Raw genomic sequence first — 26,204 nt, forward strand, 5'->3', positions numbered from 1 at the left:
ACTTGACCACGTCAGAAGCACCTGAGGCACTTGTTAAAAACCTATAGTCAGGCCCCATCCCCAGAGTCTCTGATTTAGTAGGTCTGAGCTGAGGCCCAGCCAGGCACATTTCTTTCTTTTTAAAGATTTTATTTATTTATTTGACAGACAGAGATCACAAGTAGGCAGAGAGACAGGCAGAGAGAGAGGAAAGGAAGCAGGCTCCCTGCTGGGCAGAGAGCCCGATGTGGGGCTCAACCCCAAAACCCTGAGACAATGACCTGAGCCAAAGGCAGAGGCTTTAACCCACTGAGCCACCCAGGCGCCCTGCAACCAGACAATTTTTAACACACTTCCGCCTAATGCTGCAGGAAGGGCCAGTCTGAGAGAGCCACTGTTTTAAGGAGCTTCTGCATTATCTCTGCTCAGATCTAGATTTTGCAGCCTGTCTGGGAGCTATCTACTTTCCTTATCTCTGTGTTCTCATGGATTCCTCAAAGCTGCCCCCTAATGCACCCCCCAACCATTTCTAACCCTTACCCAGAAGTCTCCCTTCACCCCTGCTACTAGGAGCCAGCCTTCTCTGTGACCGTGGGGTCTGGGTCCCTGAGTCTGTGGGTGATGTCTTCTAGTATGTCTGTTCTTCTTCTTCTTTGTTTTTTTAATATTTTTTTATTTATTTGCCAGAGAGAAAGAGGGAGAGCACAAGCAGAGAGAACTGCAGGCAGAGGGAGAAGCAGGCTCCCTGTTGAGCGAGGAGCCCAATGCAGGACTCAACCCCAGGACCCCAGGATCATGACCTGAGGATCATGACCTGAAGGCAGAGGCTTGATTGACTGAGCCACTCAGGCGACCCCTGTATGTCTGTTCTTCACAGGCTTTCCCCACATCTGTGTTTAGGCTGGGTTTTGTTCTTCACTCTTTTGCCCTTCTAGATACTCTTACTCTCCACTTTTGCCCTGTGTCAGAGTAGCTGTTACTTTATCCCAGAAAGTTTCTCTGAGCATCTAACTCTATACCCCTATGGTAGTCTGCCAAACCATTCTTGATGGAAAGAATAGTCTGGGAGGCAGTCTCATCCTGAATACAGGCCAGAGCCTTCCCAATGGCCTATACGGCCCTACACAATCTGGCCTCATCTCCTGCCTGTTTCCACTCATACACCTGGCTCCAGCTACACTGGCCATCCTGCTGCTTCACAAACACTCAAGCTATCCTGACATGTTCTTACCTCAGGACCTTTGCACTTGTCTGAAATGCTCCTCTCTCATATAGCTATATGGCTTATTTCCATATCTCTTGAAAATTTTTTTAAGATTTTATTTTTAAGTAATCTCTACACCCAGCATGGGGCTCAAACTGACAACCCCGAGATCAAGAGTTACATGCTGCACTGAACTAATCAGATATCCCCCTACTTGAAATCTTTGCTCAAATATTTTCTCAGAGAAGCCTCTCTGCAGTCCCTAGGTGGCTCAGTCAGTTAAGCATCTGACTTCAGCTCAGATCATGATCGAAGGGTCCTGGGATCAAGTCCCCCCACAGGCTCCCTGCTCAGCAGGGAGTCTGCCTGTCCCTCTCCCACTCCTTCTGCCCCGCCCCAGCTCAAGCTCTTTCTCTCTCAAATAAATAAATAAAATATTTAAAGATAGTAAAAAGAAAATAATATAAAAATAAAACAGCAGTCTACCACAGCACTTCCTATCCCCCTTCCCTACTTTGTTTTTCTGCATAGGTACTTGCCACCTTTGATATGTTTATTATTTTTAGAATTTTTTTTATTTGTAAGTAATCTCTACATCCACTGTGGGGCTTGAACCCCAAGATCAAGATTCACATGCTCCTCTGACTGAGCCAGCCAGGCATCCCAATATGTTTCTTTTTTTCTTTTTTTTTTTTTTTAAGATTTTATTTATTTATTTGTCAGAGAGAGAGAGGGAGAGCGAGCGAGCACAGGCAGACAGAATGGCAGGCAGAGGCAGAGGGAGAAGCAGGCTCCCTGACAAGCAAGGAGCCCGATGTGGGACTCGATCCCAGGACGCTGGGATCATGACCTGAGCCGAAGGCAGCTGCTTAACCAACTGAGCCACCCAGGCGTCCCCAATATGTTTATTTTTATGGTCTATGTGTTTGGATCACTGAGGTGGCATTCAGTGTGCACTTGATAATTATTTGTCAAATGAAAATATGAATAAAGAAATGAATTCCCCCCATTAGGCACTAAGACCTGAGTGTACGGTTGCAGCTTTCTCTGAAAGGAGAGAGGCAGCTACAGTAAAGGGAAGTCCAGAATTCTGAGTTCACCCCAGCATGTCCCCCCACTTGCACGGGTCAGGGAGAAGGCAGTGAGAAGTGAATGCTCCCAGCTGCAGAAGGGGAAGTAATGTGAAGGCGAGAGGAGAAGGAAAGGTGTCTCCATCGATGCTGGCGCAGGGTGGGTGGAGCTCTGGGTGGGGAGTTTGTGGTTTATTTATTTATATATTTATTTAAGATTTATTTATTTATTTATTTATTTATTTGAGAGGGGGTTGCGCAGAGTGAGAGGGAGAGAGAGAATCTCAAGCAGACTCCCCACTGAGCAGGGAGCCCCCTGCAGGGCTAGATCTCACAATCCTGAGAAACCAAGAGTCAGACAGTCAACCTACTGAACCACCCAGGCACCCCTGGGTGGTGAGTTGGAACAAAAATGTCTCAGTGAGGGGAACGTGCTAGCCTCTTCTCCCCTGGAAGCGACTACCCATACAACAAAAAAGGAAACAGGATGTGAGTGGGGAAGACATTTTTTAGAGGCAACTTACCCACTCTCTTGAACCTGTGGTGACTGACACCTAATCACACACATGCACGTGTGCAGGCACACGTACACACACATACACACACACACACTCACACGCCCCTAACATCAGCTTCACCCCCTGGTTCTTGTGTCCACAAATACTATCTCTCTCAGCACCACTTTCAGTTCCCCCAGAGAATCTACCTAAATTCTTGAATTCCTGAGCTCTGTAGATTTCACGAACTATTTCAGGGGAGATAAGATGAGCGGGTTCCATTGCACATCTGAAAGCGAACAAATACGACTCATGTGTTAGGCATTGCCCTATTTCCAAGTGCCTCAGACCCAGAGGGAGGCTTCTCTCCCTTTCGGACTCTACACCGTCTTGCCATCCTTTTAGATCTGCCCGTGGACTTCAGATTTTTCTCCCATTCACATTATAGAAAAATCCAGTCAGCCCTTCCTCGGCTGTGTACCCAAACCTGTGTGCCCAGACTCGTGACACCTGACAAAATGCAAGCCTTAAGACTTACCTGACCCTCCAGACCTGTTCAAAGACCATTTATTTGTTCCAGAGAGTAAATACCCCTCCCCCACACCTCCAGCGGCTTCTTTCTTTCCTGCACAGATTGGGCTCTCCTTAAGAGGAATTTAGGAGAATGTTATTTTCTCACCTCAATCCTAGAGCCTCTGGCCCCTTCCTCCCGGGGAGCTCATGTCAGCAGAAGCTGAGGGGGAAGTGAGGCCTGGGACTGGAGGAGGAGGGAATGAGGGGAAAGGGGAAGTTCAGGAGGGAGGCCTCAGAGAAGGCTGATGGGAGAGGAGAGCCAGTAGACAGAGCTCCAGCTCGGTCTCTATCCACCTATCTACTGGTCTCTCCATCAGCATCTACTGAGCTATGAGCCAAACCAGGAATTTACAGGGTAAGGAAGGTAGAAGAGGCAAATGAGAGCAAGGAGATGGACAGACCTGGGCAGGGCTAGGAGGTGGTGAGCAGGCCTAGGAGGGCAGAACTGTGATAACCCTAGGCTGGTGTGGAAGAAAGAAGAGGAATGGGGGGTGAGGAAACATTAACCTCTGTGTCCCCTCAGGAGGAAAAGCCTTTGGGCTGCTGAAGGCTCAGCAGGAAGAGAGACTGGATGAAATCAACAAGGTAAAAGGAAGATCTAAGGGGGCAGAGCCTGGGGGGAAGGGGCCCCTGAACCAGGGGACATATCCTGGCTCCTTGCTTTCTCCCCACAGCAATTCCTGGATGATCCCAAATATAGCAGTGATGAGGATCTGCCCTCCAAACTGGAAACCTTCAAGAGTGAGGGGGAAACTGAAGGGGCAGAGGGGGAGTGGGGGGGGGGGATTTCCTCAAGAACAGAGAAGGGACCGGAGAGACGGAGAGTCTACATGTGTGGTGGGAAAAAGGGAGGCTGCCTCCGTTGTTCCCCCTTGTTGCAGTCTCTTTCCTTGAGCTGCCCCTCTCAGCACCCTCTCTGGTTCCCTACACCTTAACAGGGCCCCTCAACCCCACCCAGAGGCACTTCCTCTGCCTGCCCTACCTCCCCCTTCCACATCTTCCCCACCTAGCACTTGGTCAGTGGCCCTTTTCTCAATCCCCTGTGCTGCCCCTCCCTGGGACCCTCCAGCCAGTGCTTACCCTATCTGCTTTCTCCCCTCACCCAGAGAAATACATGGAGTTTGACCTGAATGGAAACGGAGATATCGGTGAGAAAAGGGTGATGGGGGCATGTGCAGACCCAGGAAGAGGGAGGTGTCTCCTACCGTGCTTATTCCTGGTGATTTGGGAGAGGGCCCAGCTACCAGAGTAGGAGGGACGAGAATGGGAATGGGAAGGCAAAGACAGAGAGAGAGAGGCGCCCCTCTTCTCATCCCCTCTCCTCTGCCTCTAGATATCATGTCCCTGAAGCGGATGCTGGAGAAACTTGGGGTCCCCAAGACCCACATGGAGCTCAAGAAATTAATCAGGGAGGTGTCTGACAGCTCTGGGGAGACTTTCAGTTACTCTGACTTCCTCAAGATGATGCTGGGCAAGAGATCTGCCATCCTAAAAATGTGAGGGTCCAGTGCCAACCTTTCCTATGCTTACCTGTTTTCTCCTCAACCCTACCCCCATCCCCAGGCTCACCCATACATTACTCAGCGTCCATTTCCTCCCTTCTTTGAGGGACCCTTCCAAGTTCCTATCCCTATCCATTGTTCGGGTCCCTGCAGCCCCTAGCATGGCCATTCCTACTCTTCTTCCTTCTCCTCCGACCATAATAACCCCTGTCCTCTTCCAGACTTTCACAGTAGCCTAAGATCTATTCTCTTGAGAAGACAGTCCCCTGATCCCTCTGTCTCTTCCCATCTCAACTAGGATCCTGATGTATGAGGAGAAAGCAAGAGAACAGGAGAAGCCAGCAGGTCCCCCAGCCAAGAAAAATATCTCTGAGTTGCCCTGATTTGTGGTAGGGGAGATGTGGTGAGATTGATGGGACTTCTAAAGACCCCATCATGGAAAAAGGGCACAGAATTGTGGGCCAGAGGTACACTAAATTAAATAAAGTATCCTTCTCCAGATCAAGTCAGTTTGGTCTCCATTTGGGGGGATTTTTTTCCCTTGGTCTGGGAAGAAGTGAAGCATCATTGAGGGAAGGGCACCAAAGGATTTGCCCATACGAACAATCCATCCACAATTTTGTAATGTGTCAACTATAGCAGATGGTTTTGTACTTCAAGGGAGAGTACAGATGTATGATAGCCTTGTTCTCAAGGAATTTAGATGGGACAAAAAGACAAGTACAGACAAAAAAATATCACTCAGTCCCATGGGGAAGAGCAAGGATTCTCTCTTTTTTCCCCTAAGATTTTGCTTTTTTTTTTTTTTTTTTTTTTTTTTTTTTAACAAAGCAAGAGATTACAAGTAGGCAGAGAGGCAGGCAGAGGGGGGGGTGCAGGCCTCCTGCCGAGCAAAGAGCCCAATCTGGGGCCCGATCCCAGGACCCTGAGGTCAAGACCTGAGCTGAAGGCAGAGGCTTAACCCACTGAGCCACCCAGTTGCCCCTAAGATTTTGCTTTTTTTAAGTAATATCTACACGCAATGTGAGGCTCCAACTCACAACCCCTAGATCAAGAGTTACATGCTCTATTGACTGAGCCAGCCAGGGACCCCAAGCAAGGGTTATCTTGAACCAATATTCTCCATCACTAGTCTTTGTTTACCTAACAAAATCACTAAACTTTTCTCAGTCTTTCATCTGAAAGTGGGGATGATATGATCTATTTCACAGTGCCTGATGTATCAGAAGCTCTTTATAATGTTTAAAACTTGAATGGTTGGATGGATGGATGGATAGATGGATGAAAGAAATGATGATGCTATTGAATTGAGCAAAGGATTCACAAAACTATAACATCTGATAACTTAAGCACTAAATGAGTCAGTGAGGTCCTTTTAGGGGACAAGCTGCCGAACTGAGTCTAATAAAGGGAAAGGGGACTTCTATTTGGAGGATATTGAGTACAGATACTGGGGATACAGAATACTTGGATGGCAGAAAGGATTAAGAAGCCAATCCCAGAGGGGCGCCTGGGTGGCTCAGTGGGTTAAAGCCTCTGCCTTCGGCTCAGGTCATGGTCCCAGGGTCCTGGGATCGAGCCCCGAATCAGGCCCTCTGCTCAGCAGGGAGCCTGCTTCCTCCTCTCTCTCTGCCTGCTTCTCTGTGATCTCCATCTGTCAAATAAATAAATAAATAATCTTTAAAGAAAAAAAAAGCCAATCCCAGAGAAGGAAGGAACATCAGAGTTCCCAAGCCTTCAGTAAGGCTATTCCTAGAACTTTCCTCCAACAGGTCCAGATGAGTTAACTCTAGTGTTCCCCAGTCTCTGGCCACTTTTTCAGATTTCCTGACTTTCTGGGAAGGGATAATCTAATTATTATCCCAGGTAATAATCTAATTATTACCCCAACTTGTTTCCTGTACTGAGGACAGGAGTGTTGGCTCTTCCCAGTGGCGAAGCCAGGTTAGCCTCCTAAAATGTGCTACAGTAACTGTGTGGCACTTCAGATGAGGAAGAGATCACTGCAAGTTGGATAAAATAGCTGAATATAACAAAATCAATAGCTATTGAGCACCCACCCTATACCACCCTGAATGCTTTCTGTGTACTAATTATCTTAATCTTTGCAACAACCCTGGTGACACCAAGGAGGATATAAAGGAGCTGGAACTTAAATAATTCGTTCATTCAGGATAAATAAATTGGGTTCTAGTCATATATCAGACTATTATTACACAGCAACAAGAATGAACAAGCCACAACTGCATGCAGCAGTGTGGATGGACTTCCTCAACATAATGTTGAACAAAAGAAGACAGACACAGGAGAACCCTCACTATACAATGCCATCTGTATAAAGTACAAGAGAGGGCAAAACTAACATATGTTGTTATAGGGGCACCAGGGTGGCTCAGTCGTTAGGCGTCTGTCTTTAGCTCAGGTTATGATCTAAGGGTCCTGGGATCGAGCCTCGCATCAGGCTGCGTGCTCAGAGGGAAGCCTGCTTCTCCTTCTCTCACTCCCCCTGCTTGTATTCTGTCTTTCGTTGTGTGTCTCTCTGTCAAATAAATAAATAAAATCTTTAAATATATATATATATATATATGTATACATATATATATATATATATGTATGTTGTTCTAAGGATAGTACTAAGCCTTGGGGGAGGGCGGTGACTGGAAGAGGCCCTCTAGCAGCTTCCATGGTGCTAGTCAAGGTTTTATTTTTGGCTACATGTTCTGCTCATTTTGTGAAAATTCATCAAAAATAAATAAATATAATATGTTTTGATAAAAAGACTTTAAAATCATTTATTGGGCATGGGAAGTGCTTGGGTGGCTCAATCAGTTAAGTGTCTGCCTTTGGCTTGGGTCATGATCTCAGGGTCCTTGGATCAAGCCCTGAGTTGGACTTTCTGCTCATTGGGGAGCCTGCTTCTCCCTAGGTCTGCCCCTCTTCCTGCTCCTGTGCTTGGTCTCTCTCTCTCCTCATCTCTTTCTCTCTGTCAAATAAATACATAAAATCTTAAAAAAATCATTTATTGGGCATCAACGTTGTACCATTCCTTATTCTAGGTGCTTGGGTTATATAAGAGTCACAAAACAAAGATCCTTGCCATTGTGAAGTTTATACTCTGTTGTGGAAAATGGTATGCGAAGAGGACACACAACAAACAATAACTATAATTTAAAATTTATATGATGTTAGAAGAAAAAGTAGAGCAGGTTAAAGGGGTTCAGGGGTAACATGATGGTCAGGGAAGATTAAAATTTTGAATGTGTAATCAGGGTAGGCCTCATTGAGAAGACGACCAACACTGTAGAAAGACATCATGGAGGTAAAGGAGTAAGGGTCGTGGGTTTTGCGGGGAAGGGTCAACTTGGCAGAGGAAAGAGAAGCAAAAGGGCTCCAAGGTGAGACATGCCTGGCAGAAGCAGGGAAAGTGATAAAATCAGGGGGCCAAATCATTTAGGGTCTTGTAGGCTACTCCTAAGGACTTTGAGAGAGACTGAGAGGCTTTGTGGGACTTTGAGCAAGGGAGTCCTTTGAGGCCTCCTCTGAGAAAAGGCCCACTTTGGCTGCAGTGCAGAGAATAGGCAGTAGGGGCAGGGGCAGACTAAAGGCAAGTTACTGTAACCCAGGTGAGAAGAGATCAAGGTGGAAGCAGTGTAAGTGAATTGGCTGGATTCTGGATATTTTCTCAAGACAGCAGTTCCCGTCTGATTAAAAGTGGGGAGTGAAATAAAGAAGGGAGTCCATGAAGATTCCAGGGTTTTTGCCTTAACTATAATTTTTAAGTTGCCATCAGCTGATATGACAAAGGCTGTGGAGAGAGCAAATTTTGAGGAGATCAAATGTTCAGTGTTGGACATACTGAATTTGAAATGATCTGTTAGAAAACCAAGAGGAGATGTCAAGTACATAGCTGTGTATCTGAGTGTGGAGTTTGTCAGAGAGGTCTGCAGTGAAGATATGAATTTGGGAGTCATCAGCACATAAATGCTATTTCAAGACATAAGACTGATGTCCTTTTAGCACACTGGCTAAAAAATTGGGGTGAAGGCTTGACTGGAGTTGGTTTAAAAATGAATGACAGGGGGCACCGGGGTGGCTCGGTTGTTAAGCAGCTGCCCTCAGCTCAGGACCTGATCCCAGAGTCCTGGGATTGAGCCCTGCATCCGGCTCCCTGCTCAGCAGGGTGTCTGCTTCTCCCTCTCTCATTCCCCTTGCTTGTGTTCCCTCTCTCACTGTCTCTCTCTGTCAAATAAATAAATAAAATGTTTTTTAAAAAAGGAAAGAAAAAAGAATGACTGACAGGAGGGAAATTGGTGACAGTGAGGATGGATAACTCTTCCAAGAAATTTTGCTGTGGTAGGAGACCAGGGGGAGGGGGACACGAGAACCATTTCAAATGCTTAGCAACTGCATCTCAACTATCTTAATGTGCCTCAGGATAAAATTCTTATCAGATTCTTGCGAATTTTCCGGCTCTCACTTTCCATAATGGACAGGTACTTAATTTAGTCACACCAGCTGAGGCACAGGTCGCCAAAACCATGCCTCTGCTCATCAGTTCACTGGGCCTGAGCTGTGCAACCTCTCCTCAAACTTGGCTAAATCCTGACTAGTTCTTCACATTTCTTAATAAGATCCACGTTTTTCTAGAGGCATTCCTGAACCTCCCCAGGCAGGATCTGATTTTATTCCTCTACTTTCATAATATATTGTGGATATCTCTCAGGCCTTCGAAATATAGTTTTCGAATGATTTGCTGAACGGGTAGTAGGTCTGATTGGAGCACAGTAATAGGAGAAACAAAGGAGGGAACTAGTACACTTCGTAGAATGAAACCCATTGTGAAGGGAATACAAACTGCCAATAATATCAGATATACAAATATATTTATAAAAATTATAGGTTATAAAATTAAATGTCTTAGTCACTGGTTGCCGATATGTTGATGAAGAGGTCATTCCTATCCTACCTTTGTTCAAATGATTTGCATGTATTATGCAAATAAATAGAACTAGCAAAAGAATGCCTACACTGCATGGGGCCGACGAAACCCTCCTCTGCACCCCAGGATTGGCCTGTCTATTCACTTCATTTGCATGACGTGATTTAATAACTAGAAGGCCCCTCCTCTCTGATGCTTTCACCTCTCGCGAATGGACGCGTGAGTCGGGACTCTTCCCTCGTTACGTAAGCTCCGCCCCCCGGCAGCCAATCCCTTCCGCCCCGTGCTCTCGCTCCATCTCCTTTGCTGAAAGCGCTGCCAGTCTTCCATCGTTTCGTTCCACTCTTGGCGTCCCTACGTTTCTCCGCTCGCATCTTTCCACGAACGCACGACGCACGCTCCGCCCCTTCCCCCCCCCCGCATTCGTCGTGCAAATCCTGCGCCGTAACCGCCCGGCGGACGGCCACTGCATTCCCGCCCCTCTACGCGTCTTAACGGCCGACGCCGGGATCGCGTCTCTTTAGCCAACCGGCATCCTAGCGCCTGAAAGTCCCTCCTCTTTATGCAAATAACCTATGCCTGATCTGCACACCCAGCCTTTTTTTTTTCAAATAAGGACAGCCCTCGAAGTAAAGAGGGATAGGGTAGGAGGTGCCCCGCCCTTTATGCAAATAAGGGGGCGTGCCACACGCTGAGGGAGGCGGGAGGGGGGGGCTGCTCCCGGGGGCGGCGGTTGCCCGGATGGGCCGTTAGTCGGAGCCTAGCCGCGGAGTGAGCGAGGGAGACGGAAGGAGCCGAACCCGGCGCCATCCGCCGCCATCCGCCCCCGCCCCACCGCCATCCCACCTCGGGGACCCCCTAGGCCCCGGTCCCGGACCCCCGCGCACCCGGCCAGGTGAGTCTGGGGAGCCGAGTGCTAACGCCCTTTTCCGGCGAGGGAGCGGTGGTGGCGGCGGCGGCGGCGGCGGTGGCGGGCCGGCGGCGGGGGGGTGGGGAGGAGAAGCTGCCATTAGCCGCCGCCATTTTGTCCTCCTGCTGCCGGGGCCTGCATGCCCCTCCCCCTCTGATACCCCAGCTTGGTACCCGGACCTCCAACCCCTCACACAGAGTCTATGGCCTGCCCTTAACCACTCACATTCCTGGCTTCATGGGGTGACCCCCTCTTCTGGGCCCTGAGCTCCCCACCCTCAGCTGCGCTCTTGGCCTCTTCACCCCAATCTGTGGGTCCCCTTCCCCGCCGCCACTCTGGGGTGGGCCGCGCCCGCGGATCCTCGGAGAGTCTCCTTTCCTCCATATTGGGCCACCCTCCCATCCACCCAGTACTTGGGTTCCCCTTTCTTGACGCCCCTCTTCGCGTCGAGTCACTCCCACCCTGGAACCCTGCTTTTATTCTACATCTTTGCTTTCTATGTTCCTCAGTCTTTCTGTGCTTTTTCTTTTTTCCTGTTTCCTTTCTGTCTCACCCCCACCCCTTTTTTACCTTGGGTGTCTTGACATTGCCCTCTTACTTTGGTCTGTATCTTTTCTTTACCATTTCTGGTTAAGTGTATTGTTTCTATGTTCTTTCATGGTGACCCTTTTTATTAGTGTTGCTCCACTATTTGTCTATCCCCTTTTCCTTCATGTATTTATTTTTCAAAGACTGGAGTCTTTAAACACCTATAGGGCAAACCTCGCTCCTTTATCTTACCTGTCTAAAACTTTTCCCTGGTTTTATCCTGATTTTACTCAGCTTTTTATCGCGGGTCTGCCTGGATTTCCCACCACCTCCCATTTCTTTCCTGTACACCATTCCTTCCTATAAATGAATGCCTGGTCACTCAGGAACCCACTGACGGTGCAGAGTTTGGCCTGCTTGGGGAGGAAGGGATATTGGGAAAAGAAATGACTGCTGATAAACATTCTTACTGAGGGGAGGAAAATGAAGTTCATCTGGCTTTGGCCCCATGGTTACAGAGTGTGCTGGAAGTGGCTCCGTAATGTTTTGTTTTTCTCACATCTGCATAGGATAAGCAGAGCCCACCAGTGTTTTCATCTGGAGACCAGATTTTTTTTTCCAGGAGCTGGGATGGGGGCAAATACAGGGAAAAAATGGGTGAATATTCCAAATACTAGGGGTTTTGTAGCTTGGGAGTATGTAGAGCCCCAACTCCATGAGGAATTATCTGGCACCAGCCCCCAGTCTGGCTGAGCAAGCTCATAAAATCGTTAAACTCCCGGCATACCTTCGTGTAAACCTCCCCAGATGGGAGTGAGGCTGCTGGGAAAGAAACCTGGGGCACAGTTAGAGAGCTGGTGTCTAATAAGTCAGGGGTTTAAAGCTCTGTTCCTTGCAGGATGGAGCTGTATGCCTCTTTCTGGTTGTCTCTGGGGCTGGGACTTGCCGTGTTTTATCATGTGTCTCTGGAATGCTTTTGGTGGAGGGAGGTTCTTTCTTAGGATAATGAAGAAGTGACTATCTTTATAATATACTGGCACAAAAGGAAGTGTGTGTCTACTACCAGAAGGATACTAGATTTTTTTTTTTTTAAAGATTTTATTTATTTATTTGACAGAGATCACAAGTAGACAGAGAGGCAGGCAGAGAGAGAGAGAGAGAGAGAGAGAGAGAGGGAAGCAGTCTCCCCGCCGAGCAGAGAGCCCGACGCGGGACTCGATCCCAGGACCCTGAGATCACGACCCGAGCCGAAGGCAGCGGCTCAACCCACTGAGCCACCCAGGCGCCCCAGGATACTAGATTTTTTATTTAGATTTCCTTTGCAAGAGGTGTCTGGGGGAAAGAGGGACCATGGCATTTGGGCTCTGTGGGAGTTGCTTAAAGGGATGGGAGAGTATGAACAGGCTAGAGAAAAAGACATCAGAGGGCCAAGTATCTGGGCCCCTAGTGAAAATGCAAACGAGCATCTAGGTTTCTCTTGGAGTCAGTAAAGGGAGCAGAGACTGAAACACTTGGTGTTTGGCCCACAGGCTCCGGCACGTTTTGGGGGAGGTGCCTGCAGGACCCAACGTACTCAATGAGCTTCCAGCGCAATGTCCGATCGCTCGGGGCCGACTGCCAAGGGGAAGGATGGAAAGAAGTATTCCTCGCTCAACCTGTTTGATACGTATAAGGGCAAGTCCTTAGAGATCCAGAAACCCGCTGGTGAGGGTCCTGCCAAGATGTTCCTAATTCCTAGAGGCTGGGCATGAATGGGGCATACATTTTTAAAGCTTTTTGAAGGGAAATGGTTATAGCCAAGTATTAAAACACTAGAGGAACACTAGATACTTCCCAGCTTTATCTTGGGTCCCATAGGGAACATTGGGCTTTGGATGAACACCAGTGACCCTCCTACAAAGGCGTGTCTGTAGTTCCCGGTCTTTGGACACGTAAGAACTGGAGGCAAAGAAATGTGGACTTGGAGAAGTCTGGGGCCAGCTTGCTCCCTGCAGGCTCAAGATGAACCATCCAACAAAGAAGCATCAACTGTAATGCATCTTAGTGTTTACAGTGGAATTTTAGAGATTGCTGAGGGCAAAGGAAGGAATGGTTTCTTAAAAAAAAGTTTGGTAATAAGACATTAAGGTGGTACAAATGGGGCCTAGGGTAGGAAACTGTCTGATTGTCCACGTGAGGCGTTCTTCACCCTTCTATCTTTTCTCTAGTTGCCCCTCGCCATGGCCTGCAGAGTCTTGGGAAAGTTGCCATTGCCCGGCGTATGCCACCCCCAGCCAACCTTCCAAGCCTGAAAGCCGAGAACAAAGGCAATGACCCCAATGTCTCACTAGTGCCGAAAGACGGAACAGGATGGGCAAGCAAACAGGAGCAGTCCGACCCCAAGAGGTAGACAGAGGTCTGGGGGACCTAGAGTAATGACTATCTTAACTTTGAACTTTAGGAGTGGGTTGGGGCTTGGTCTAGCCCAGCCACATAAGATCCAGAGACTGAGGGAAGCCTCTTGGTTATTCCAGGGCTCTTTAGTTAGAGGACTAAGGAATGACACTTTTACCTTTCTGTGAGGTGGAAGGAAGGGATCAACAAAGAGAAGACAGCCTACACGGGGTGACTAAATTATAGTATTTTGTTACAAGTACTTGTAAATAGTAACAGATGGGCTTGGGTTCACTTCCTGTCCTCCATCAGTTGGACAAGTAGTGGAGGCATCTCAGGTCCTGGATAACTTTCCCATCCTACCATTTCCTTAGTTCCGATGCCTCAACCGCTCAGCCGCCGGAATCGCAGCCACTGCCGGCTTCACAGACGCCTGCCTCCAACCAACAGAAACGACCCCCAGCAGCCCCCGAGGTGTGTGAAGAACTAGGTGGTATTGAATGGCTGGGGGCAAGAATGGTTTGTAGTTCCACCACTCACATCACTATTATTTCTCTGCTTCCCCAGAACACTCCTTCGGTTCCAAGCGGGGTAAAGTCCTGGGCACAAGCCAGCGTCACCCATGGAGCACATGGAGATGGTGAGTGCAGGGCTGCTTGGGGAGCTTGTTCTGTGCCCTGTGGTAGGTAGGAGCCCTGCACTATACCTTTAGCAAAGTGTTCTTTGGTTCTCTGGCTAAATTTTGGGCCCCATATTAGGTTTCACAGGCCACATGAGCAAGTTCATTTCTGTCTTAAGCGAGGTCGAGGGGGTGTCCCAGAACTGACCTTGTTTATTGGGGAATGGATACACAGTGTGTAGGAGGTGAATTTGAAAGCAGGAATTTGATGATCTGGTACTATCGGAGCCTTCGAGTTTTGTGGTACATTTTCAGTAAATATGTTTTTTGGGGTTTTTTGGTATTTTTTGGTCTGCTACTCTGAACCCCAACAGGTGGAAGGGCATCAAGCCTACTGTCACGATTCTCTCGAGAGGAATTTCCGACCCTGCAGGCGGCTGGCGACCAGGACAAGGCTGCCAAGGAAAGGGAGTCTGCCGAACAGTCGTCTGGGCCCGGACCAAGCCTCCGCCCCCAAAGTGAGTGGTTAACATTTGTGAGTTGGGTGGGTGAGTGAGTGGTTGGTTATATTTTGTCCAGAACAGTACCTTATTCCATCTCAGAGCTCAGTTCTGGCGTATTGACTTTTTTCTCCATTATTTTTAGCTATGTTCCTTCTTTGCTTTTTCTAAAATACAGATTCTACAACTTGGAGGGACGGAGGTGGGCGTGGCCCTGATGAGCTGGAGGGCCCAGACTCCAAACTTCATCACAGCCATGATCCCCGGGGGGCGCTACAGCCTTCGGGCCCACCCCAGTTCCCTCCCTACCGCGGAATGATGCCGCCCTTCGTGAGTTTGCATATCTTGTTTGGAGTGGTTGCACTTGAAACTAAAGAGTTACCAACTAAGACTGAGCCTTTGGAGGGGACAGAAAGAAAGCCGGGACCTATGACAGAGGGAAGGATGATAGGTTTAGGGAGCTGGTTGCATATTTGTTCCTCTGAGCATCTGCTCTTGGGCCATTTTGCAGATGTATCCCCCGTATCTCCCATTTCCTCCACCCTATGGACCCCAGGGGCCTTACCGATACCCTACTCCTGATGGGCCCAGGTGAGTAATCCAGGTGTGGGTTTCTGGTTGGGGCAGGGGAAGCCTCTTAGGGAGATGGTCTTCCGGCCCAGAGGCTGAGTCTTGTATGTGGTTCTACAACATGCCATCTTTGACACTCTGTCTCCCAATTGTCTTTTCACATGCAGCCGTTTCCCCCGTGTGGCAGGCCCTCGAGGTTCAGGGCCGCCAATGCGCCTTGTAGAGCCTGTAGGTCGGCCTTCGATTCTTAAAGAGGATAACCTCAAAGAGTTTGACCAGTTGGACCAGGAGAATGATGATGGTTGGGCAGGTCAGTGCATATGAAGGATGAAGTCTTTTGATCTCAAAAGTCAAAATCCGATGAATAAATAGGGGATTGTGTGGGTGAAATTGTGTGGGAGAAAAGGAGACGCTGAAGGGTAGGGGAAACAGATGGCAGAAAGCCAAGTTCTGGTAAAGTACTGAGAGGTGTGGGAATGCCAGGACTCTCAGTGTGGCTTCATGCAGAGAGGGATTGGTGTTGGGAGCGCATTTGCACTCCATAATACCAGACCCTGATCTGTGTTCCAGAAGAATAGCTGAGGTTGGAGAGCAGAATGCTTGGGATATCACTTTTCCCTTCTCCCCATAGGGGCCCATGAAGAGGTCGACTACACTGAAAAGCTCAAGTTCAGCGATGAGGAAGACGGGCGAGACTCTGATGAGGAGGGAGCTGAGGGCCAGTGAGTTGGGGGCTGTTTCTCTCACAGTAATATCCTCTTAAGGGAGCTGGTTTTCAGCTGATTTTAATTCCATTGTTGGTCTGCTCACAGCAAGGAGTCCCAGTCAGCTGCTGGTGAGGAACGGCCCCCTGAAGCAGATGACAAAAAGGGCAACTCCCCCGGCAGCGAACCGCCCCCTCCTAAGACGGCCTGGGCAGAGACCTCTCGGCCTCCAGAGACAGAGCCGGGGCCTCCTGCCCCAAAGCCTCCCCCACCCCCACCTCACCGGGGCCCCACCGGGAACTGGGGCCCCCCTGGGGACTACCCAGTGAGTGTCTACAATGAGGGGTTGAGAAGGGTCAGTTGTGGGAGATGAGTGTCAGCTGAGAAGTTGAAGCACTAGTGATAGAGGAAGCTGGGGGGATGGTCAGGAATGGGCTCCAGGAAGTGTAAAGCAGTGGAGCAGCTCTGAAAAGCATCCAGAGCATCTCTGGGACATCTTTGGTGTTATGGGAGCCTGGGTTAAAAGAAATGGGATGCTGGTGAGGAAGAACAAGGAGCCCTGGGTGTTCGGCTCTGAAAGGAGAGAGGAAACAAGATTAGGATGAGTTTGTCCCTACCCAAAGAGGCCACCAACCCAAGGCCGGTGCCTGCCCCCACAGCTAGAGACAGTTGGTCAGTCTGTGGAAAAGATAAGAAATCTGATGACTAACACCTCTGGCCCTGCCGGGTCTGCCCATTGACAGGATCGGGGGGGGCCTCCCTGCAAGCCCCCAGCACCCGAAGATGAGGATGAGGCCTGGCGGCAGCGGCGAAAACAATCTTCATCTGAGATCTCCCTGGCTGTGGAGCGGGCTCGGCGCCGACGAGAGGAGGAAGAGCGTCGCATGCAAGAGGAGCGCCGGGCAGCCTGCGCAGAAAAGCTCAAGCGACTTGATGAGAAGTTTGGGGCACCTGACAAGCGGCTCAAAGCAGAGCCTCCTGTCCCACCTGCTGCCCCTCCTGCCCCAGCTCCACCACCTGCAGTCCCCAAAGAACTCTCTGCACCTCCAGCTCCTCCACCAGCACCAGTCCCAACACCAGAAAAAGAATCGGAAGAACCAACACCGTCCCCTCCTGCCCAGTCAGCCCCCGCTCCAGGTGTGGCTCCAGCTCCCACGCTGGTGAGTGGTGGCGGCAGTACCAGTAGCACCAGCAGTGGCAGCTTCGAAGCCAGCCCAGGTATGGAAATAGGGATAGGGTACTCTAGGTGTCTTTTTTTTCCTCCACTGGGGCTGAGGGCACAGGTGGTAAGGTTGGGAGGAAATGAAGCAGAAGGCATGGTTTCAGTTTATCAAACGATCAGTGGTGGAAGAAAAAAGGGGTTCCTTTGCTCATATGGATATCTGAGGTGGGGGAGGTTTTACTCTCTGAGTTCCTGGTGAGCAGTGACCTCTTGCTTTCGAGGTTTCCTGGGTAGTTCACACCACCGTTGTTGGCTCTTCTTTAGAGAGAGTGTTGGAGGTGAGAGCGGAGTTATTGGGCTGTTGGGCACAGGTCTCGGGGGACCAGATCACCCTGATGATTATCTTTTTGTCAATGCAGTGGAATCCCAACTGCCCTCAAAAGAGGGTTCTGAACAACCAGAAGAAGTTCCCTCTCCTGCCACGACCCCAGCCCCAAAGGTGGAATCCAAGGGTGATGGGGTTGGTCCCATCCGGCAGCCCCCCAGCCAGGGCTTGGGCTACCCCAAATACCAGAAGTCGTTGCCGCCTCGTTTCCAGCGGCAGCAGCAGGTGAGAGCCTTCTTTTTTTTCTCATAAGAGCGGTTTCCTTCCCTGGCTTTCGCTTGTACCCAGTTCAGAAGGTGCCTTCCAGGTCCTAACCACTGCCATCTCTGGTATATCACCCTGGTGTCCATCTAGTCCTAGTATCTGTCACGTCTGTGTATTAACTTTGTTTCTGGGCTTATTTCCTTTCCTGCTGGGGGCGAGGCAGGGGCTTTGATGCCTCTCTCATCTCCTCTGCTGTCCTTCACCAGGAGCAGCTTTTGAAGCAGCAGCAACAGCAGCAGTGGCAGCAGCATCAACAGGGTTCCGCCCCACCTGCTCCGGTCCCGCCGTCACCACCACAGCCTGTGACCATGGGGGCTGTGCCAGCTCCACAGGCTCCGCCACCGCCCCCCAAGGCCCTATACCCAGGTGCTCTGGGCCGTCCCCCACCCATGCCCCCGATGAACTTTGATCCCCGCTGGATGATGATACCTCCTTACGTGGACCCCCGGCTCCTCCAGGGCCGGCCCCCTCTGGACTTCTATCCTCCTGGTGTGCATCCTTCTGGTAAGAGGCCTCGAGGGGGTGGGTAGGGGGCACTGTAGTCCTGGAAAGCAGATGTCTGCATCTTGCTGTGCGGATGAAGGGTCATGGGTGAAGGAGGGTGGGTATGTGCTTTAGTGTTGCTCAGAACGCTCTTTGTTTCAGGAATGGCTTTGGGAGAGAAACAGTGGGCTTCCGTTGGCCTGGATTTATTTGGGGTGGGGGGATTCATCAGTTCATTCATAGGGAAGCTGAGTGAATAAGATAACTCCTTCAGGAGAGTGTCAGGGTCAAGCCTGCCTGTAATAAGAGATGGAGGAGTTGATGTCGACGTGACTGACAGAAGTAGATTGGGGAGATGTTTCTTCAGCTGGATGGCCTGTCACATAGGAGAGGGTTAGCTTTCTCATCCCTCTTGTTTTCTTAGGCTTAGTTCCCCGGGAGCGCTCAGACAGTGGGGGTTCAAGCTCAGAACCGTTTGAGCGCCATGCACCTCCCCTCTTGCGGGAGCGGGGCACCCCACCAGTGGATCCAAAGTTGGCCTGGGTAGGAGATGTCTTCACCACCACACCCACTGATCCCCGCCCGCTTACCTCCCCACTGCGCCAGGCTGCCGATGAGGATGACAAGGGGATGCGGTGAGTCTGTGTAGTGGAAGTGGGTGCATTTGCCAGTGAAAGGACTTGGTTTAGGAGAAAAGGTTCTTTGGATTAGTGGTGAGGTGACAGGAATAAATGTGAGAGGAGTGTCGGGGGGGGGGTAATAGAATGTTCTTTTTCTCCACCAGGTTCTGCTTTTCCTCATTCTAAGTTACTTAATTTCTACTTTCTGTGTCCGTTTTTAGGAGTGAGACTCCTCCAGTACCTCCCCCGCCACCCTATTTGGCCAGTTACCCAGGCTTTCCTGAGAATGGAGCCACTGGGCCCCCGATCCCTCGCTTCCCTCTGGATGAACCAGCTCCCCCAGGGCCCCGTCCACTCCCCTGGCCCCCAGGCAATGATGAAGCCACTAAGATACAAGCTCCGCCACCCAAGAAGGAAACCCCCAAGGAGGAGGCTCCACAGCTGACAGGGCCAGAAGCCGGCCGAAAGCCTACCCGTGGAGTTGGAGGCCAAGGCCCCCCTCCACCTCGCAGAGAGAGCCGCACTGAGACCCGCTGGGGCCCTCGCCCAGGCAGCAGTCGTCGTGGGATCCCTCCAGAGGAACCAGGGGCCCCTCCCCGCCGGGCTGGGCCTATAAAGAAACCCCTACCACCTATGAAAGCTGAAGAGCTGCCTTCCAAGCCGCTGGAGCAAGGCGATGAAAGCCCCAAGGTTCCAAAGCCAGACCTCCTCAAGGCGGCAAAGGGGAAGATAGGGGTCCCCAAGGAGACCCCGCCCAGTGGGAATCTTTCCCCTGCCCCAAGGCTTCGAAGGGATTACTCCTATGAAAGAGTGGGTCCTGCCTCTTGCCGGGGCCGGGGCCGAGGCGAATATTTTGCCAGAGGGAGGGGTTTTCGGGGGACCTATGGGGGCCGGGGGCGGGGAGCCCGCAGCCGAGAGTTCCGTAGTTACCGAGAGTTCCGAGGAGACGATGGGCGTGGAGGTGGAGCAGGGGGACCAAACCATCCCCCTGCTCCCCGAGGCCGCACTGCCAGTGAAACAAGAAGCGAGGGTTCAGAGTACGAAGAAATCCCCAAGCGGCGTCGGCAGCGGGGCTCAGAAACGGGCAGTGAGACCCACGAGAGCGATCTGGCTCCCTCAGACAAGGAGGCTCCTCCGCCAAAGGAGGGAGTGTTCACCCAAGTCCCTCTTGCTCCTCCACCATCGGGAGCCCCTCCTTCACCTGCCCCAGCCCGCTTTTCCACTGCCCGAGGGGGGCGTGTCTTCACTCCCAGAGGGGTGCCATCCCGCCGGGGGCGAGGGGGCGGGAGGCCCCCTCCACCCATTTGTCCAGGCTGGAGCCCTCCCACGAAGTCCCTGGCTCCCAAGAAGCCTCCAACAGCTGCATTGCCACCAAGTAAGGAGCCTTTGAAAGAGAAGCTGATCCCAGGGCCTCTGTCCCCCGTGGCCCGGGGAGGCAGCAGTGGAGGCAGCAACATGGGCATGGGTGTGGAAGATGGTGAGCGGCCCCGACGGAGGCGGCATGGGAGGGCTCAGCAGCAGGACAAACCGCCTCGCTTCCGGAGGTTGAAACAGGAACGGGAGAACGCTGCCAGAGGGTCCGACGGCAAGCCCTCTTCCCTAGCCCTGCCAGCCCCCACCTCTGGAGCAGAGGAGACACTCACGACAGTATCTGTGCCCCCACCCCCTCGCCGGGCAGCTGCCAAGTCTCCTGATCTGTCAAACCAGAACTCCGATCAAGCCAATGAGGAATGGGAAACTGCATCAGAGAGCAGCGACTTTGCCAGTGAGCGCCGGGGGGACAAGGAGGCTCCCCCACCTGCACTGCTGGCCCCCAAAGCTGTGGGAACTCCTGGGGGTGGTGGAGGTGGAACCGGACCAGGCCTCTCAGCCATGTCCCGTGGAGATCTGAGCCAGAGAGCTAAGGATTTGAGCAAGCGGAGCTTCTCGAGTCAGCGGCCTGGCATGGAAAGGCAGAATCGGCGCCCGGGCCCAGGCAGCAAGGCTGGCAGTGGTGGCAGCAGCGGTGGCGGAGGTGGTGGGGGACCTGGAGGGAGGACCGGCCCAGGGCGAGGGGACAAGAGGAGCTGGCCCTCTCCCAAGAACCGGAGGTGGGTAGGGACGGGCTTTTGAGTTTATTTCTAAGGTTAAACCGTTGGGGAGGGAAGAAGATCTGAAGGAAAGGGAAGTTGGGTGCCACGGAGTTTGAGGTCCAAGGGCATGGGCTGCTAGGCCCTGAACAGTCATGTCTAGGGAAGGTAACTGGAACGTGATTACTGATCAAGTCAGGAGCATGCATGTATTTGTTTCTTACTTTTTGCATGCATATAGAAATTCGTTAGATGTCCTCAGAGACACCTAAATTTTAATGGGGAAGAGGGAGAGGTTGGAAGTTTGGACTGGTAGGGAAAATGTTAATAATTCTGGGAATATTGGAGCTGATGCTCTGTTTTCTTCAGCCGACCTCCTGAGGAGCGGCCCCCAGGGCTTCCTTTACCTCCCCCTCCACCCAGCAGTTCTGCTGTCTTCCGCCTGGACCAAGTTATCCACAGCAACCCTGCTGGCATCCAACAGGCTCTGGCCCAACTCAGCAGCCGCCAAGGAAGTGCAGCTGCACCAGGGGGGCACCCAAGGCCCAAGCCTGGGCCTCCCCAAACCCCTCAAGGCCCCTCCCCTCGGCCCCCAACCCGATATGACCCTCAGAGAGCCACCAACAACAACAGCGTCAGTTCAGGTAAGCTGGAGCAGCTGTGGGTGGGAGCATCTCCATCCCCAGAGGTCAGGAGGCAGGGAGGAAGTCTGGCCTGGGGGCCCTGATGCTGGGTGTCTGCACTGAGCAAGGGTGGAAGGATTGGGAGGTGGCTGATGGGAAAAGCAAAGGTCAGTGATAGAGCAGATGCTGATGGATTTTCCCTTTTCCCTAGACCCCCACTTGGAGGAGCCAGGGCTGATGGTGAGGGGGGTGAATGGGACTCCCCGGGACTCTGCTGGGGTTAATTCCTTCCCCACAAAACGGCGGGAGCGGCCTTCCAGAAAACCAGAGCTGCTGCAGGAGGTGAGAGATTGGAGCTTGACGTTGTGCTTCATTGCTCTTACTCCTGAAGGTTCTTGTTACTTTTTTTCCATTTCCCTATTCTCATTATGTCCTCACTCCAGATTCTCAGTATTAATCACTGGTTGTCATCTTTTTTGCCCCATACTCGCCCAGCCTCTTCCAGTTCCCTGTTGCCAGTTTGTTAATGTTTTGTCTCTGGCCTTTCTCACTTTTAGGAATCTTTGCCACCTTCTCATAGCTCTGGATTCTTAGGCCCAAAGCCCGAGGGCTCAGGCCCTCAGGGAGAGTGCAGAGACACAGGCACAGAGGCCCTGACCCCTCACATCTGGAACCGTTTACATACTGGTGAGTAAGCCTGAGGAGGGGTGGGAAAGGCTATGTCAGAGTGCTGAGAGGGCAGGGTGGTCTCAGGACAGTCTCTCACCTCTGCTGTCTGGTGGTTTTCCTAGCCACTAGCCGGAAGAGTTACCGGCCTGGCTCCATGGAGCCCTGGATGGAACCCCTGAGCCCTTTTGAGGATGTGGCTGGAACTGAGGTTCGTCTGGGCTGGGATTCTTCCCCATCTGTTCTGTATTGTCTGGGGCTACCCCTGTGGTTCTTTCCTTTTTTCAGTTTGTGTGTTTATAAGCATCAGTGAGGTATTGGGGTGCTTTCTGCTGTGACTTAACTAACTGCTTCTCTACTCTTTGGTGCTTTCTGCCGTGACTTAACTGTTTCTCTACTCCTTTCAGATGAGTCAGTCTGACAGTGGGGTGGACCTGAGTGGGGACTCTCAGGTGTCATCAGGTCCCTGCAGCCAGCGAAGTTCCCCTGATGGAGGACTCAAGGGGACAGCAGAGGGGCCTCCCAAGCGGCCTGGAGGTCCCTCACCCCTGAATGCTGTTCCTGGTGAGGGTACCCCTGGCTCTGAACCCTCTGAACCTCCTAGGAGACGGCCACCTGCTCCCCATGATGGTGACAGAAAGGTAAAAGAGGAGAAAAGATAAGAGGAATGTTTCTGGGACTCTGACCTTGGCCATACGTTTGTCTCCTTCCCTGTGCTTGTGTGTTGTGGGCATTCCTTCATTTGGGCTTCCTTTTACTTCTCCAACCCAGGAGCTCCCCCGGGAGCAGCCTCTGCCCCCCGGCCCCATTGGCACTGAACGATTGCAGCGGACAGACCGAGGCCCAGAGCCTGGCTCCCTCCGGCCATCCCATCGACCTGGTCCCCCAGTCCAGTTTGGCACCAGTGACAAGGTATGGCATGGGCAGGATCTGAGTATCTCGAGGTGGGTGGAGAGAAGGGAAGGACTAGAGGTGGGATGTGGAGGATACACAACTTGAGTCACGGGACGGTCTTCCCTTGTCACTGCCACAGGACTCAGACCTGCGTTTAGTGGTTGGAGACAGTTTAAAAGCAGAGAAAGAGCTAACCGCCTCAGTCACTGAGGTGAGTGGAAGGATTTGGTGGAAAGACCTTCAGTTTCTGGAGAAAATAGCTGGGTGTGACCTGGATGTCTGGGAAGCTGATACTGCTCCTGATCAGGTTTCTTTACAGGCCATCCCCATATCCCGAGATTGGGAGCTGCTCCCCAGTTCTTCTGCTTCAGCTGAGCCACAATCGAAGAACCTGAGTTCTGGGCACTGTGGCCCAGAGCCCAGCTCCTCAGGCCAGCGCTTGTACCCTGAGGTCTTCTACGGCAGCCCTGGGCCTCCCAGTTCACAGGTAGGTCCTGCTTCCTGTCCCATGATCCCCCTTCTGCCTGCTGTCCCTCACAGCCCAGCCTTTTCAATTTGTGTAGTTATAAACCATCATTATTTGTGATTTCGTTTTTCTCCTTGCTTTTACCATAGTAGGTGGGGCGGGCAATCTTTTCTTGACCAGAAAAACTGGAGCTATTCCAGCCTTGCCCTCCCGCAGGTCTCAGGGGGAGCCATAGATTCTCAGTTACATCCCAACAATGGAGGCTTCCGCCCTGGGACACCCTCCCTTCACCCTTACAGGTAAGACTAGATGTCTTTTGATCTCAGAAGGGAGGAGGGAACTGTGTTTCCGTGGGAGGGAAGGGGAAGACCTGTTTCAGAGATACCAAAAGCTGGTAGACTTAGGTTAGAACAAATGAATAAAATGATTCTGGTTTCCTGACTCCTCCCCTGCACCTGAAATTTTTTAATTAATTAATTTGTTTGTCTTCCCTCTCCAGGTCACAGCCCCTGTACCTCCCCCCGGGCCCAGCGCCCCCCTCAGCACTGCTTTCTGGGGTAGCTGTCAAGGGCCAGTTTTTGGATTTCTCCGCACTGCAAGCAACAGAGCTGGGGAAGTTGCCAGCTGGAGGAATCCTGTACCCTCCACCTTCCTTCCTTTACTCTCCAGCTTTCTGCCCCAGCCCATTGCCCGATCCACCCTTGCTTCAGGTAAGAGGTGGGCAGGTGATGGGCTTCAGGAGTTGAAAGGGAGAGAATGCTTTTGGGAGATTTGACACCGGTCCCTGTGGTCCCTAACAGGTGCGCCAGGATCTGCCATCCCCCTCAGATTTTTATTCTACTCCTCTGCAACCTGGTGGCCAAAGTGGCTTCCTCCCCTCAGGGGCCCCTGCCCAGCAGGTACCTTTTGTCATGCTTTTTGCCCTTCATTCTATTTCTGTGACCAGCCTCTGGATTATTTGTTTGTCTTAACTATATTTCTGCTTTTCTGACATTTTTCCCTGCCACCCCACCCCCCATCCCCGGCCGTATTTCTTACCGTAGATGCTTCTACCCATGGTGGACTCACAGTTGCCTGTGGTGAACTTTGGCTCCCTGCCACCAGCGCCACCTCCTGCGCCACCACCCCTTTCTCTGTTACCTGTGGGCCCTGCTCTGCAGCCCCCCAGCCTGGCTGTGCGGCCCCCACCTGCTCCTGCTACTCGGGTGCTGCCTTCACCTGCCAGACCTTTCCCCGCTAGCTTGGGGCGAGCAGAGGTAAGGTACAGGAACTGAAGGGTTAGGGATCTCGCAAGAGCTAGGGGCAGGGGTTCAGAATCTGAAGAGGAACTGGGTTGAGAGGCAGGAGGCTCATGAGTTTTTTTCCTTCAGCTGCACCCAGTGGAACTAAAGCCGTTCCAGGATTATCGGAAACTGAGCAGCAACCTTGGGGGACCCGGGTCGTCTCGTACTCCCCCAGCTGGAAGGCAAGAAGAGGGAGTGGGGGTGCAGATTGCCCATCCTTAAGGGCTTGCTTTCTTAGGGGAACAGGGAGCAGGTGTCATGCTTACCTTAAACACTCTTCTTCCTGTAGGTCTTTCTCTGGCCTGAATTCCCGTATCAAGGCCCCGCCTTCTACTTATAGCGGTGTCTTCCGCACCCAGCGCATCGACCTCTACCAGCAGGTGAAGGGAGAGACCCCTGTGCCCCCAAGTCAAAATCCAAGAGTTACCACTTGAGTTCCTGTCTGTCCATCCTTGGCTTCCCAGTATGACTTACCCTTGCCTGTGTACTGTTCCCTAGGCCTCCCCACCAGATGCCCTGCGCTGGATGCCGAAGCCCTGGGAGCGGGCAGGGCCACCTTCCCAAGAGGGGCCTTCCCGACGGGCAGAGGAGCCTGGGTCCCGAGGAGACAAGGAGCCTGGGTTGCCCCCACCCCGCTGAGGGAGTTCCCCTTGCCCCCTACCCCCCGGGGCTTGTATATAGATTATAAATATATAAGGGGGAAAGGGGTGGGTGGGGAGGGGTTGTGGGGCTGGGGCCTCACTTCCCCTCCACCCCCCTCCTCTGGTCCCCTGTCCCTGGGGCCGTTTGTTAAAAAAGAATAATAAAAGGATTAAAAAAATTTTCTGTAATGATTTTGGGGATGGGTTGGTTGTTTGCAGTCTCGTAGCAGTACAGTGCCCAGGGATCTGTGGAGTGGTTTTAGGAAATTTAATCCCGATGATCTGTTGTAATAAGCTACCTCAAAGTTTGACCACTCAATTACATATTTAAGTCTCATGGGCTGGGAGTTAAGAGCTGGCCTCATCTGGCCAAATCCATTTCTGGGCCAGTGTGTGAGGTCTGTTGGCTTCCAGCACGTTCAAGCACATGAACAGGAGGCCCATCAAACCTGGGATGAGTGCCACCACTGTCAGACTTCGCTAGTCATGCTAAGACTGTATTTCAGGTCTGCAGTTGCCTGGAGATTGAATGTTTTTTTTACCAGATAGTTTGAGAGCCCAATGCTAGCCTAGAAATAGGTTTTGTCCATCTCTGAACTTTCATTTACATGTAAGATGCTTGTGTGTGCTCGCCGTCACCAGGCTTCATTTCAGCATTGTGCCACATGAATAGTGAAACG

The 26,204-nt window shown here is 51.5% G+C and overlaps 2 protein-coding genes across 3 annotated transcripts; both read left to right on the top strand.

Moving 5' to 3' along the window:
* Window positions 1-3,533: 3,533 nt before the first annotated feature.
* On the top strand, window positions 3,534-5,330 carry LOC111152294 (allograft inflammatory factor 1). Of its 2 annotated transcripts, XM_022510771.1 has the most exons (6): window positions 3,534-3,678; window positions 3,847-3,908; window positions 3,998-4,064; window positions 4,430-4,471; window positions 4,657-4,819; window positions 5,124-5,330. In XM_022510771.1, the coding sequence occupies exons 1-6, from the start codon at window positions 3,654-3,656 to the stop codon at window positions 5,206-5,208; spliced, it is 444 nt and encodes a 147-aa protein (XP_022366479.1). In that variant the 5' UTR covers window positions 3,534-3,653; the 3' UTR covers window positions 5,209-5,330. The 2 variants fall into 2 exon arrangements, with proteins under 2 accessions (XP_022366479.1, XP_022366481.1); XM_022510773.1 differs by lacking the exon at window positions 3,998-4,064 and having other exon boundaries at window positions 3,536-3,678.
* Window positions 5,331-10,574: 5,244 nt separating this feature from the next.
* On the top strand, window positions 10,575-25,694 carry LOC111152190 (proline rich coiled-coil 2A). Its single transcript, XM_022510578.1, has 31 exons — window positions 10,575-10,659; window positions 12,732-12,906; window positions 13,410-13,587; window positions 13,950-14,049; window positions 14,143-14,215; window positions 14,569-14,712; window positions 14,873-15,024; window positions 15,206-15,285; window positions 15,432-15,574; window positions 15,896-15,986; window positions 16,077-16,293; window positions 16,712-17,186; window positions 17,550-17,740; window positions 17,986-18,283; window positions 18,687-18,897; window positions 19,104-20,972; window positions 21,321-21,595; window positions 21,786-21,916; window positions 22,132-22,261; window positions 22,366-22,451; window positions 22,648-22,881; window positions 23,012-23,152; window positions 23,274-23,345; window positions 23,454-23,621; window positions 23,817-23,899; window positions 24,100-24,310; window positions 24,401-24,499; window positions 24,644-24,856; window positions 24,971-25,065; window positions 25,173-25,263; window positions 25,382-25,694. The coding sequence occupies exons 2-31, from the start codon at window positions 12,795-12,797 to the stop codon at window positions 25,520-25,522; spliced, it is 6,504 nt and encodes a 2,167-aa protein (XP_022366286.1). The 5' UTR covers window positions 10,575-10,659; window positions 12,732-12,794; the 3' UTR covers window positions 25,523-25,694.
* Window positions 25,695-26,204: the final 510 nt, after the last annotated feature.

This window comes from Enhydra lutris, unplaced genomic scaffold (genome assembly GCF_002288905.1).
Source record: "Enhydra lutris kenyoni isolate GAN:26980312 unplaced genomic scaffold, ASM228890v2 scaffoldscaffold28, whole genome shotgun sequence".
NCBI classification, from domain to species: Eukaryota; Metazoa; Chordata; class Mammalia; order Carnivora; family Mustelidae; genus Enhydra; species Enhydra lutris.

Bases quoted from the DNA above. Each gene is read 5' to 3' on its own strand.
- LOC111152294 (XM_022510771.1), top strand. From the start codon at position 3,654: ATGAGCCAAACCAGGAATTTACAGG. The intron at 3,679-3,846 runs GTAAGGAAGGTA...GTGTCCCCTCAG, and splicing joins CCAAACCAGGAATTTACAGG to GAGGAAAAGCCTTTGGGCTG. The intron at 4,472-4,656 runs GTGAGAAAAGGG...CTCTGCCTCTAG, and splicing joins GAATGGAAACGGAGATATCG to ATATCATGTCCCTGAAGCGG.
- LOC111152190 (XM_022510578.1), top strand. From the start codon at position 12,795: ATGTCCGATCGCTCGGGGCCGACTGCCAAGGGGAAGGATGGAAAGAAG. The intron at 12,907-13,409 runs GTGAGGGTCCTG...TCTTTTCTCTAG, and splicing joins AGAGATCCAGAAACCCGCTG to TTGCCCCTCGCCATGGCCTG. The intron at 25,066-25,172 runs GCAAGAAGAGGG...TTCTTCCTGTAG, and splicing joins CGTACTCCCCCAGCTGGAAG to GTCTTTCTCTGGCCTGAATT.